Source organism: Micropterus dolomieu, linkage group LG02 (assembly GCF_021292245.1).
Source record: "Micropterus dolomieu isolate WLL.071019.BEF.003 ecotype Adirondacks linkage group LG02, ASM2129224v1, whole genome shotgun sequence".
Lineage (NCBI taxonomy): Eukaryota > Metazoa > Chordata > Actinopteri > Centrarchiformes > Centrarchidae > Micropterus > Micropterus dolomieu.
In genome coordinates, this window is record NC_060151.1 from 20,015,139 (window position 1) to 20,029,863 (window position 14,725).

Consider the following 14,725-nt stretch of genomic DNA (forward strand, 5'->3'; position numbering starts at 1 on the left):
AATAATTTGATATGGTCCAAATTACATGTTATAGGACTTTTGTGTACATAAAGAGTGTCTTAGATCTTTGAGTTCAGCTCATGATGAATGGGGGCAAAAACAAAAGTGTTTATAATTTTGTTCTGTGTACATGTATGCACGGTATTGAGACATAACTTAAATAGCTTTGTGATTTGGTGAGATATGTAGATGTTAAATTTTAATTCACCTTCGGTGCACTATACCTCTCCAGCTGTGCCATGCTAAGGATCCCTGGGAACTGATGATAGCAGCATACAGGCCTGGCAGAGAGCTATTTGTTCACATCAGGACACAAGCCCAGTTCACAGGCCTCAGGGAGAAACCATAAACACATCAACTGACCTTTCCCTCAATATATTTACTCCTTGTGCATTATGGAGTGCAGAAAAAATGCTTTTCCCACTATTTCCCATCTTCTTATACCCCAAGGACGTTAAATTATTCCATGTTGAAATACGCCCTTGTGGTCTTAAAGGAAGCTGATCATGCTAAACAACATTCTGTACATAATTCGATGTTAAGGCAAACAAGGTCATGTCAGAACTCCAAAAAATATTCTAGGGATATATTTTGTTTATTTGTTTGTTGTCAAAGCCTTTTGAAAGTGAGAATCTTTAACAGGTTGTGCTGACTCAACAGGGTCAGAGTGTGAGAGTAGGGATTTTTGGGCCCATATAGCATGTCCATTGATGTCATTTCTGCCTGGGATTTACTGATATGGCACTTCGTGGACCTAACAGTTAAAATTGAGATGATACAAAAAGTCAATTTTAGAAAGTGGAAATTAAGGAAATTTTATTCTTCATTTTACAGCTATTTATTTTGTAATGATTATACATGAAAAAAGGTTTTTTGGGTAACTGGGTATCACGTGACCAGTAATTCCAATGCCTTAAAGGTCCAGTGTGTAATATTTAGGAGGATCTATTGACAGAAATGCAATATAATATATATAACTATGTTTTCAGTGGTGTATAAAGACCTTAAATAATGAACAGTTATAATAATAATAATAATAAACATTATTTTATAGGGCGCCTTTAAAAGCAGCTTCTCAAAGCACTGAATATAAAATCACAGTCCACAGAAAAATACAACAAATAAAAGTTAATAAGAACAAAAAACAACAACATTAATGATAAAAATAACTTTAAAACAATCATAAAAAGACATCAGCAGTCGAATGCAAGTTTAAAAAAGTGTGTCTTGAGAAGAGCTTTAAAAATGCCTAGAGTCTGGGCTTCCCTGAGTTCAGGAAGAAAAGAGTTCCAAAGTGAAGGAGCATAAACAGCAAAGCCATAGATTCACCCATAGATTTGAGGTACGTTAGTGAGACAGTTAACAGATTACACTATGAGGAGCGCAGTCTGCGATTTGGGGTATAAGGGATTAATAAACCAGAAGTATTGCGGAGCCAAGCCATGTAGTACCTTGTATATCAACATCATGATCTTGAAATTGACCCGGAACCTGACCGGGAGCCAGTGTAAGGACTTCAGAACAGGAGTAATATGGTCACGGCAGAGTTGCAGTTTGTTTATTGTGGTTTTAGAAACTTTGGCTAAAACGGTGTTACAGTAATCCAGCTGTGTGACAACAAATTAATTAATCAACTTTTCAGAGACGAATAAATTTAGCATTGGGCGTAGTCTGGCTATATTTCTGATGTGAAAAAAGGATGCCTTCACAGTGCTCTGAACAAAAAAATCAAAATAAAGGCTGGTGTCAAAAATTACACCAAGGTTCCTCATCTTACTTTCGGTCTCTAGAACGGAGCCATCAACAAACAGTGGACAGTGGAGCCGCTTTGCAAATTTGATGACGGGAACCTATAAGCATAACCTCAGTTTTCCCGCTGTTCAGACATATTGTTCATCCATGCTTTTATCTCAGAAATACAACCAGAAAGATAACAAGCATCAATGTCTTTACCAGATTTAGAATGAATGTAGATTTGGGTATAGTCAGCATAAAAGTGATAATGGAGGCCAAGTGATCGCAGGATATGCCCAAGTGGAGATATGTTTTTATTACCTTAGAATGAGACATTTCTATCAAGATGCACCGTGGCTCCACTTACATGGACGTCGCCATCTTGGCCACCATGTTTCTACAGTAGCCCAAATGGACAAAATGCTTTACAGACCACATTTCATCGCTACATTAAAAGAGAAGAAGAAGAAGAAAAAGAAGTATTAGTAGTTGTCTGGTTTGTTAGAAGTAAGAAAAGAATAATTTGGACAACTGGAGGAGCACACGTCTTATTTAGCACAAGAGTCAACAGAGCGTGTAGTTTCTCCTACCCACTTGCAAAGGGAAAGGTGAATGGTGACAGAGGCGTTGGTTGCAATTCACAAACCTCACCACTAGATGCCACTAAAACTTACACACTGAACCTTTAACCAACACTATGAGCTCCTGCCTGCATTTCTTTCTTTCAAACCTTGAGCAGAAAAATGGCAAAAACATTGCTTCAAAATTTTAGGGAGCTTTTAGTGAACTTTTATTTATCATTTTCTTAGAAATTGCTGAAACATCCAGGACTTGTCTGTCCTTTGGATTTCTCAGCTTTTACACATGATGCTTTGCTAACAACATCCACCATAAGTAGTCAAGTTTATTTATAAAGCACATTTAAAAACAACCAGAGTTGAGCGAAGTGCTGGACAAGTTATACAATAAAAGACATAAAAATTAAAACCAGATAAATTAAAAGATAGATAGATACAAAATAGATAAATAAAAACACGAGTGCAGGTGCCCCTAAAAAGACTTAAGCAGAGACTTAAAAGTGAAAAAACAGAGAGAGTTTAGCTATGGTCCTTAAATGGAAAAAGCTGCCTTCAACAGAGTTTATATGTATGCTGAATCAAAGATAACCCCTAAATTCCTAGCAAAGGGTTGTACATTAATGGACAGGGGGCCCAGATTTTTTGATAATTCCTCAATTGAGTTAGGGGAACCAAATAATATTACTTCTGTGTTGTTTTCATTTAGTTGGTGGAAGTTTATTGCCATCCGATGCTTAATATCATTTAGACAGTTGGAAATGGACTGTAAGGACTTTGAATCACCTTGCTTCAGAGGTACGTACAGCTGTGTATCATCAGCATAGCAGTGGTATAATACAGTATATTATGTTTACGGCGAATGGAGCCCAAGGGGAGCATATTCAAAGAAAATAAGATTGGCCCCAGGATTGAACCTTGAGGTACTCCGCATTTAATTGCTGCTAAAGAAGAGGAAATGTTACCAATGTTAACAGAAAAGGTTCTATCTTTCAAGTAAGATTGAAACCACTGTAGAACTAGTTTGTATGACGTGTTTATATTTTCGCAATGGCCAAGGCAGGGTGAAAAACCTGCCGTCATATGTAGGAAACCCTATCTCCTTTCTCACCTCCACATGCCTGAGCAATCATGGCGTGAGGTCAGTGTCTATATCAGATTGGTGGTTTCAGAAAGTTAAAAAATAGTCAGACACAGGCCTCTTAATTCTGACGTTGGAAAGGTGTGTGGGGAGGGGGTTTCCGAAGCTTATGACAAGCAGTTCTGATGGAGTATACTGGCATCTTAAACGAGGTAAGTTGAAACTGAATGGTTTTAAGAAGTCAGTGAGCGCTGACCTACACAGTGACTTACGACACTTGACCAAAGTAAGAAACAGTGTGTGCTGTCAAATAGGATCTAATCCCTGGCTAGAATCAATACTCACCTCTTTAAGCTAACCTGGCATTCAGCTAGCCAGAAGGACGGCCTGCTAGCCACTGCAGCCTACATCACCAACAAGCTAAAACTGTCGATTATTTTAACATTATGACTGTTCATCAATACAAAAAACACAGTTAAAATCTTCTTTGACATACATGGTAATTTATTCTTTCATCATTTGGACAAAGTTTGATAAGCAGACACAATATATGATGAACTGTGTACACCTGAACACAGTCAATTTTTACTCATTAGCTCCCCCACAGCCAATGTACTGTACATAACCACCTTTAAGAGAAAATAAAAGGAACATAGTGATTTGGGCCTTTTTAAGAATACATTCAGACAGAACCACGTTGGTCCAGAAAGTGGAGTGACCCAAGCTGCTGACTTGAAAAAACATACATGGGTATGGTCACAGTTTAAAATACAGGTATTACTTGAAATAAAATTAGCAATAAACTTTGACCATAGTAATATACTCTTCTGAATACTACTTTACTCAAAGTGCACGACAGTCTTCTGTTACTATGTCAGTATACAAACATTTTTCCTGCTCTGCAAAACAAGAAAAACACTGCAAATTCACCTCTGAGCAACAGCAGTGCCAGTGTGTGCGTTATGCTTAATTCTCAGTATTGGATATGTACCTGCTCTATTGCAGTCCTCAGCAGACGCTGATGAAAAATAGCCTCAGCCTGCAATTTCTTTATACCGAAAACACCAGCACCTGGCTGAAGAGTAAATGCATAGAGCTATTATCTAAACGACATACATGTCGCTGGTGGGCTCTAATTTAGCTCTGAACTACAAAATGACACTGAGGAGCTCTCACAATAAAATACAGTGCTGTGTCTTCCTTATGCCTTATATAGGCGTGACTTCTGGGAATGTCATGTGGTGCGATATTGTATATGCTGTAGTGGGACTTACTCATGACCTCTCACTTCTGCACTGGTTTATATCAACCCATCGCATTTATGGTTGACAATTATTCATCCTACTTTAAAAAATCCACAAATATGGAATACTAAAACTACACACATTCATACAAACCTGAAAATATACTTTTACACACTCACACAGACATGCCATGAAATATATTGAGAGCAATCAAATAAATCACCTGTATAAACACATAGATACATACAGTATTTACCAATTATAAATTAACATTGTGCAAATAGTCATACATACTAAGTCAAGTTGAGTTCATTCTGGGAAAATGTTTAGCAACTGAATGAATGCTGTGCAGGAGGCATCCCTTCTTAAAAAATAAATGCAATGTATTCAGAAGCAAATGTACCACTGCAATAGACTAGAATGCTTACTGGAGAGGTTTTGTTCTACTTTAAGGGCGAGTTTTGTTCTTAGTGTCCACAGCCCCTGCAGACACACGATAAGGCTGAATAATAAACACTTGTATGTAGAGTAACTGGGTGCATGCAGTCATTAGCACATGCTTTCTGACTTTTTGCCCTTTGCACAGTGGAGATACTGATGTGATGCCATTGTACAGCACGCATCCTCGGCGAATGATTCACCCATCTTCTTACTTAAGCTCACTAAATCTGCGCCATATACATGCATGGCAGCCTATATTTAACATCGCAAAAACACCCTTGTAACCAGAGATGACATGTTCTTTAGAGTCACAGTGTTGGACTCATACTTTGTGTATTTCTGTCCTTGATTTGAGTGATTTCTGAGTTCCCCTATCAGCTTAAATCTCCGAGTGCACTACTGTGTCAAAGTTTAGAAAGTATGCCAAGGCATGAGTAAGACAACATCTAGATGGCTAAGGGAAAAGAAAACATATTTAATGGCACAGAATTGCAACTATTCCCCTTGAAAACACACCTGGCACAGCTGTAGCCCTCAACTATGGAGTCGGATCAGTCATAATATTAATGAATGCACACAGATGTATTTTGGGATATATATATATGTAAATGAATTTCTTAAAAAATTATTTCTCATTATATATAAATGTAAAACAAATGAACAAATATAATGTACGTATGAGGTTAACAAATGTATTGCTGATGCACACACAAAAACTTACTTAAAATATAAATGAAGTCCAAAAATACATGGATTGGACATGGATTTAAAAGTATTTGCAATTTTAATCATAACATATTTGGGCGTTGATGCATTTATATATAAACTGCTGAACCAGCATTTACAAACTGTGGATCTGTCGATTCACAAAGGCAAGTGAAAGGAACAAAATCCATTTTTGAATCGTGCCACGGCAGGGCAATCTCAACAAACCACACAAAAAAGCAGTGAAGCAGGTTGTAAATGCAGGTTCAACAGTTTTCTTATGTGTGGATTTATTTTACATTTATATATACAACAATACATATTTTTGTGTGCACTGAAAAATGTTTTTGTAGAGTCATTAATATATAAAACATGAAATACATTTGTGAATCCTTCTGTTTGCATTCATTAATATTGAGACTGATCTGACTCCTGAAGTAAGTCAAGCGATGATACTATTAGCTTATTCATAACTCATCCCATCCCATCTCTTGACATGTTTTAATGCCTATATGTAAGCCAGGATTGACCTGGCGAGAGCAGCTGCCAATTTCCAATGGGGTAAGAGGTACAGTCAACAGTCTTTTTTTTCTGTACATTTTGATCAAAGTCAGTATAGACAAGAAACCATTTACAGAAATCAGAGCAATGCAAAAAAAAAAGAGAAGAATTTTCCTCTGTTCCCTGTCAACTTGTTTGGTCTTCTTTGTGTATGCAGTTCAATGTCCATTTTGTCTTTAACCTCAAGTAGGCTACCACAAAATACACACAGACACACAGCACAAATTAAAGCAAGGACCAAGCAAGGATCCTGTGTCTTTTGTTGTTGCTGTTGTTGTTTCTCTTGTTTTGCTTCCGTTGATGCTATTTGAGGTTTTTTTTTTACATGGCTTGTCTGCTTTGATGCTGTTGTCACATTTTTCAGCATGCAGAATTTTCTTTCACAATGTCTGACAAACATCTACAGAAATCCATTCACAAGGCTCACAGCAGATTAAACATCTCAGTGTGACATTTAACATTCTCAGCCTGTGAAGAGGGCTAAATGCCGCTCAGTCTCCCAGTGTCACTGATCTCTGGGCAACGACTGCTCTTCACAGACACCCAGGGCAGTATTTCAGAGCCAGATGAGGGCTCAAGGCCTTCCAACGTTCTTCATGAAGTTCTTGTTACCAGTGGCTTTCACAGGTGACTCTCCCTCTGACCCTCATAACCCTGCACCTTGTCCGTAAGGCTGATGTCCTCCACTAGGGTACAGTTGCTGATGGTTCCCTCGTGCCGTGGAGATGCACACTGGCCTGCCTCCTTACTGTGGACCATACCATTGTGGCATCCAGCCACAAGCATATGCCTTTCCTCAGGGCTGCTGACCGGGGCAGAGTTTTTGGTGATGTCTGGGAGATGAGACAGTCGAGACACATGGTTCATCAGGCTGGCTGTCTTGGTGTTGGGGGTATTGCTGTAGGTGTGGCGGTATTCCTCCTCGATGTTCCGCCCTAGCTTCCAGCGCTTCCACTTCTTCAGGATCTCAGACTGCACCTGAGGAGAGGATGGAGAAGCTAGTAGATGTTTTTTATGTGATGAGGGGAGAAAAGTCTGGGATTGACAAAAGTGTTGAGGAGACTCACTTCTTTGTTGACAAAGCAGTACAAGATGGCCACCAAGAGACCCTGTGGAGACAGAGACAACCGATATTGAGTCAGTCCCCTAAATTGACTCATCACAGCTACAATGTTAACTCACACATTATTTTGACAAGCCATTGTTTACAGATTAGGAAACACGACTCACATGCCACGTGAACCTTTTTAGTTAAATGGTGCAGTTTTTTGCCCTAAGACTAAACCACTCAGTGCACATCACATGCCCATTAGAGTTTCTTCTGTCTTAAACTGAAAGTCTCATGGCCGCACTTGTGGTCTTTGACATTGGGAATCTTAGTGCAACCTCTCTCTATCACTCTCTTAATCGAGGCAAGTCCCCTGGTGGATGGCTGTTATCTTGACATCTTTGTCCCCGTAGAAAAAAGGTCACCGTCATTAAGTCACAGTGTGACACAGCCAGTTACCAGGGCAGACAGCACATTTCGTTAATGTAATCCCTCCTGGAATGGCACTTTGACAAGATGAAAGAACTACCTCTGTGTTTTGCTGTTAATTTAGTACAGCATGAATTTGAGATATGGATTTGATTAGGAGATAAATGTAATTCTCACTTCTACTTTATCTTTTTAAGTTAAGATTGACTCAAACGTGAACAAAGACCATGCTTTAAACATTCTGTTTTTTTCCAATTTAGGCATGTCTTACTTCTTTATCTCCCTACCCTACCCTTTGTTTGTGAAAGAAATAATAGATGCTTTGGCTCAAGCGAGTCCAACCTGGAAGGAGGAAAAGAAGAGGTCGATGAAGAGCTTGGCAAGGCGTAGACCGATAGTGGCCTTGGTGGACTCGTCTGTCACAAAGATAAAGACCACCTGATGGATACCCAGCAGAGGGATCAGGGTTAGAGTCGACTTAGCCAACCTGAGATGGAGGGGATGAGAGACAAAGAGGCAGAAAGCACAGAATAAGTAGAGAGAATAATTATGTTAAGTGAAAATCTGCTTCAACGTTTGATCTCACCTGAATTTGTAATCTGTGTATCTCATTTGATGCGCTCGAAGTTTTGACACAAGAATTTTGATAATATGGATAAAGATAAGGAAGTTGATCTGTGAAAGACAGAGACAGCGGTTGATGGTTTGGACTGCATAACAAACAGATCTTGAAGGGTCATATTTTCTCACCTACACACATTGATGTGCTGTCATGTAAATATTTTGGTATTTTGTGCAAGGTTTTGAGACGCTGCCCGGCTGAAACTTCACTTGCCACCCCAAAACAATGGAGGTGTATGAAATTGAAAAATTACATTTGATAAACTCTACAGCAATGTGGCTTTCCAGAAACACAGCATAATCAACCCACTTCAAGCCTCCAAACCTTTCTGCGTGGATAGTGATAAGTACAAAACATGTTTTTTTGTGATTTTAGTGACCCGCCCCTTTAACATTATTACACACACACAAACACACATACACAAACACACACACACACACACACAGCAGAAGCACATTGTTATAGGGGAACCCTTTCACAGCAGCTGGTATTTCACAAAACGGTGGGTGTCCAGCTGATGAAAATCACTTATGATGTGACCTTTTTGATTACAACTATGTTGTTAATTTGCAGCTTTTTGGAAGAAGAATGTGAAGCTGGACCTAATTTGTACATGCAGTTATTGTCCAGGAATTAACTGGTTATTATAAATACAAGGCAATTTTTGCAGGTAGGTAAATTTGCTGAAATGAAGCAAAAGTTACAAGCCAAAGAACATGGTAATAAAGCACAAACAATAAATATAATTTCAACCCAACATCAGACCAGTATGTATGTTCCACTTTGATGAATTTATTAGTATATAAAGGAATGTATATAAAGGCCATAATAAATTATGTATAATGGGAAAATAATATATGAGTACAGTACAACTGCAAGGTGACTAAACCCCAGATATAACCTCTAGCAAAATTAAAAGCACACTGTGGATTCTGTACAGCATCTATATACATGTGTGTTATTACATATTTACATAAACTTTGATGTTTGATGAATTATCTCAAAAGCAAAATTACATTCTTGCGTGGGTAGTCAGGCCCACTCAAAAATGTGACACACACACACACACACACACGTGTTTACTACCGACTGTAGTTTTAGACTTCTGAACTTGAGCATTTCTTTATCAGGATAAAGGGGAAGCACTGAAATCGGAGCCAGCCCGCCCGTCCCTGTGACAACTCAAACACAGGAATTCCTGTGGGATACAGTCCACTTAGCAGGACAGGATTAATGCATGGAAAACACCTGGATGTCTGTGTAACTGGCCTGACATAAGAGCCATGACAAATCTGACTTTTATAAAAGCTCAGAACTGACCTTTGTAGAGAACACCTACAATAAAGGCCCTGGTCACAGCATGGGAAGGGAGGGAATGTAACAGTCAAAAAAATTAGGAGACAGCAACATAACATGGTGAAAGACTAAATTACCACAACTGCCAGTAGTATCGGGGAACGGATGATCCACCAGTAATTCATGTTTATATTTTGGCCCCAGCATCTGAAAAGAAGAAGAAGAATTGAAAGAAAGACCAGTTAGAGACAACCAAAAATACCTCACATGCTTTCAAACAACGTTCACTCATTTCACTCAACACATTTCATTACACTGCTTTGCAACTCCTGCAACAGCAGAAAGCTTTCCTCTCCCTGGCTGATGAAATGTGGGAGACTGATGGCCCATCATGGGTTTTTAATGCATTACATAACAATACAATGTGTCGGTGGTTTATAAAGTCCTGCCTTAAAAACCCTTTCACCCCTGTTTGCTCCTGATGTGTGTATGCTCGACCCTAAGAGATTGCATAATAAAGTTTGGGTGCTGAATTTTAACATGAAATATTGAAAACATGCCAACATGACTGCTATTCTGACCTCTTTCCATATTTGGCATCCTGCAGAAGATAAAATGTGTCTGTGTGAAACGTTTAATTGCAGCCAGCTCCTCGCGTGACTGACCGTGAGCTGTTGAGTATCAACACACACATGTTTTGTAGAAAGACCATCTGCCAACTTTTTTTCTCATATGAGGTGCTGTTCTGAGTGTGGAATCAATATGAATGAACTAAAATGTTTGTCTCAGTCTGATTGCAACTAGTGAGGGAAATACAGAAAGAGAGAGAGAGGGAGAACACAGTGGGAACTTACTCTTGATTTTCATATAGGTATTTAGCTACCACCCATGGCACAAGGAATATTAACGGGGTACCTGTAAAGAAATGAAAGCTGTCTAAATGCAAAACAATCATTTCATACACCAGTTTAATAGCCTTTTATATTTGCTCTGATTTAATTTCCTTGCATGCACCACATCATACCGCACATAATTACCTTGCATCCCCTAACTTGTAGACACACACAAACACAGACACCCGACAGACCAGCTCACCCCAGCCGATGCACAGGTAGATTTTGAAGTAGTTCCTCTCTGTAAACACTGTGATGACCAGGAGGTTGTGGAGGTAGATGCCTTCCACCAGCAGCCAGTAGCTGTTGGCCATGATGCTGTACTGCATCATCACCACCGCGATGCGACAGCTAACTGTTGTCTGCAAAACGACAGCAGTGTTTTTTTTTTTTTTTAATGTTAAAAAAATATCAAGCCTTCTAATGTTAAACATTATTTAGTTGCGAGCGGTGTGAAATCAGTGCTGCAGCTGATGGGAGCACCTTCTGAATCAGGCTTTGCACAGACAGCCGTGAGATTGCACAACAGCAGCAACTTCAACCCTAGTCTCACCCATATTGTTGACCCTCACCCCTTTTATGGATAATTACCTGCTATAATTATCTTTGTAGCTGCCATTACCCCCTTCACATGATTACCATTAGTACTTTCTATACATACAACTACTTCTGCCAATTTATTTACAGAGTTACTGTACTTTTATACAAACCATAATTATAGCAGCACATATTCCGCTCATATTGTTTGTACCGCCTTTCATATGGGTAGTTTTGTGTTTTATTATGTACATTATTCATAGGGTATACAAACAGAATGGCTGCATCAGATAATCAGCATGATATTGAGTAATTTGATGCAGACCCTTGTCTAGTTGCAGATCAAATATTTTTAATATTTTCCATTATTAAAGATACCAGTTGGCAGGATTGTGCAGCTGTGAGTGGTTTCTTGTTTGCCACTGTTGCAAATTCTTTGGGACTGTAAAAAAAATCCTTCGTTTGGGAGGAAGGTTAACCATTACATTTCAGCTTTAAAAATTTCAAAACTCTCCCCCTAATATCTCAAAATATAGTTAAGGTTTAGTAGACCTCATTTCGTCATTAACAGCTAAAAAAAAGACAAAGCATGAAGTATTTAAGACAGTGTAATCAAATTTAAGTAATCATTTTCAATATCCACCAAAACACTAAATGCAATAAAGCAAAATTAAGTATTTCAAAATGTATGGTATTATAACAAAAAGGCTGAATGCCAACTATGACCTTTAACCTTTTACACCTTTTACTTTTTGTTAAGACACAGAAGAAAGTGAAGGAGGAAATGACTTTACAGCAGAGACAACATTTAGTATGATGAAAAACATTTTGACAGGATTGTTATCCACTGCATATGATCCACTGTGCACTGGAAGCCTCATTTGTGACTATTCAGATCACCACAGACCTCATTGTTGACCAGCAGTTCCACTGGAGGCATTGATGCCTGGGGGAATCCCTGCTCCTGGTCTCTGCTGAGGTCCTGCGATGTGATGTTGGCCTCCAACAGAGCGTCTTTGATGAGGATGGACAGCGCTCGCAGGATGAAGGAGGCAAACAGATTCATGTGGATGTTGTTCCTCATGCAGTGCAGTTTCCTGATGAATGAGAGACAGCAATGGTTTTTCACTGTGATCATTCTGCATTTGCTAGCCAGTTTTATATTTAAAGGAATGGTTTGAGACTTTGGGAAATATGGTTATTCAATTTCTTACTGCAAGTTAGATGAGGAAATTGATGCCACTCTTAAATCTGTACGGTAAATATGAAGCTCCAGCCAGTAGCTGGTTAGCTTAGCTTACCACAATTTCAACTGAAAATAATTGTTACCTGAAGAATATGAGGATGCCAAGCGCCAACACCAAAGCCACCAGTGATAAGGAATAGCCGACTGTATACATGATCTGAATATGGCCATAGTACTCCTGCAAATGAAAACACATGCAAACACGTGGCCTTTAGATTTGCTTGCTTTATTTGAGAGTGTGATATGTGACAGGTCAATTGTTTGTTTCAGTTTTAATAGTGACATTGTATCTAATATGTGCCCTTTAAATTTGTTAATGCAAGCAAAATATTACTATTTTCTTCTTTGTTTTCTCTCTAAGTCTTACGCTTTACAGAAAGAATCACAAGAGAGATATTTCTTACCAGACTTGGATCATTAGAGTCACACTCGCTGGTATTGTTCGTAGTCACCCACTGGCCGTTTGCATCACATTCCTGATACAACATGCCGTGCTGAACTACACACACACACACACAGACATGCACACACTCTGTGATTTGCTCTGCATCAACATGACTGCCACACAGTGTGCATCTGCTAACCCAGATGTCTCTTACCTTTATGGTACCATGGCAGATACCACGGACACGACACACTGACAGTTGTGTTGGGGAGTCCATCAGGCCAACAGGCATAATTGTCAAAAGTCCTGTTGCACACAAGGCCTGGGAATAAAAAACATGAAATATGAGATTTTAGATATAGTGTGTAAAAATTCCAGGCCATAAAATCTATCTATGGCCTGGATTGGTCTAAGTCATAGAATACAGTAACATGTCTTTGATGTGATGGCCACTGGTGGCCATTATGGCATCTATACACATCATGGTCTTTCAGCTTGACTTCAATATATGAATTCGAAGTCCTCCATCGATGGCCTTCTGCTTATACCAGACCTTTCATCTTCTGTAAACTGTGCTGGCTTTTATGGTACACAGGTGAATGTCCAGGTGAATAAAGTGGTCTGTCCTTTCTCCTCTACACCTGCTAATTTGCTCTTGCTCTCATGGGGTGACAGGAAGGGTGTATGAGTGATGCGGAGTGGTATGATTTTGTGTGCAGTGTGGGAAGCGGCCTTTTTGAGAGCGTCAGTGTTCTCCGTCTCTATTCACACAACAGACTGTAATGCAACTGAAGGGCTGCATTCGCCCTGTAGTTAAACACTCTGTTGATGGACCTCGTTTTCTCTCAGCGTGAGCAGAAAGCTGAGTGTGCGGTGCAGCAAATAAAAAACTGGGAGCGGCTGCAAGCAGAGTGATTATACGGGAGTGGAAATTGCTACCGCTCCATAGTCTGGTGACGGTGCGACCTAACCATTACCTGCTCTACTACATTACATTTTTTACACTGCACTACAAAATACTGATTTTCTCTGTAATGTGAATGCAAATTATATGAAATGCATCTTTCACATTTACCTTATGGGAAATATTGTTGGAGCACATAAAGCTTATTATAACTAGTTTATTATAATGTTGTGCTTTGTTGTTTCTCTGGATAATAATGTGACCCTGATGCCTACAAGTTTTGTGTAGTTAAAGATAAAATCAACAATCTTATTTTAACAGTGGCTCACATGAGTACTTGCCCTGGTATGGAACAGGTGTTTCACTGAACCAGAAGTTAATTTCTGTCCTGGTGTTGGGGTACACAGACTTTGGCAAGCCTTTCTTTTGGAGATTGATGCAAGCCACCAAGGCTTGGGGGCAGTGTTGTTGAGAGTGAGGGGCAGCAGCAGTCAGTGGTCTATGCAAGTCATGGACTTCAGCCATCAGAGTGTAACGTGGGAAATTACAGTACCATGAAACTGGAACTGTTGGGGTTGAAGTGGGCAGTTACTGATTGTGTATCGGCCTGGCATCAGATGGCCATAAACACCACTCCACAATGCTTTATGTTGCTCCATATCTGCTGTATGTGTAATGGTAACAAGGGACTATATCAACTGGAATCAAGAAGGTGATAATACGCCAGTGTGTTTGTGGCTTGTTTCCGCTGCCCCCAGGTGGCCAAAAAAATTTGCGGATTTGAACACTGAAAATGAGTCAAAATATGTTCCACTCACCAGTGCTTGGTGGATCCCGGCTATTGTTTCGATCACACTCCTCCATGTACAATTTCCAACTCTCCTTTAGCTTATCCAGAGTAGCAGCCGGAGACACCTATGGTAACAGTGGAGCACATAAGAGCAAAATGCAACAAATATGTACCCTAGGAAGATCTGTGATGTAGTGTATGCAGGCGGGCAAAAACAATATTCAGAATGTGGGC

The 14,725-nt window shown here is 39.5% G+C and overlaps 1 protein-coding gene across 1 annotated transcript in view; it reads right to left on the bottom strand.

Moving 5' to 3' along the window:
- Positions 1-6,855: 6,855 nt before the first annotated feature.
- The window catches only part of gcgra (glucagon receptor a), a 36,055-nt gene continuing 28,185 nt past the window's right edge, over positions 6,856-14,725 (bottom strand). Inside the window, exons 3-14 of the mRNA XM_046040049.1 lie at positions 14,520-14,616; positions 13,012-13,119; positions 12,817-12,911; positions 12,496-12,590; positions 12,074-12,263; positions 10,832-10,991; positions 10,591-10,651; positions 9,874-9,943; positions 8,405-8,493; positions 8,161-8,305; positions 7,409-7,450; positions 6,856-7,319 (exon numbers count right to left, since the gene is read on the bottom strand). Coding sequence (XP_045896005.1) covers positions 6,963-7,319; positions 7,409-7,450; positions 8,161-8,305; positions 8,405-8,493; positions 9,874-9,943; positions 10,591-10,651; positions 10,832-10,991; positions 12,074-12,263; positions 12,496-12,590; positions 12,817-12,911; positions 13,012-13,119; positions 14,520-14,616 — 1,509 coding nt within the window. The 3' untranslated portion in view covers positions 6,856-6,962. The remainder of the gene's footprint in view (positions 7,320-7,408; positions 7,451-8,160; positions 8,306-8,404; positions 8,494-9,873; positions 9,944-10,590; positions 10,652-10,831; positions 10,992-12,073; positions 12,264-12,495; positions 12,591-12,816; positions 12,912-13,011; positions 13,120-14,519; positions 14,617-14,725) is intronic.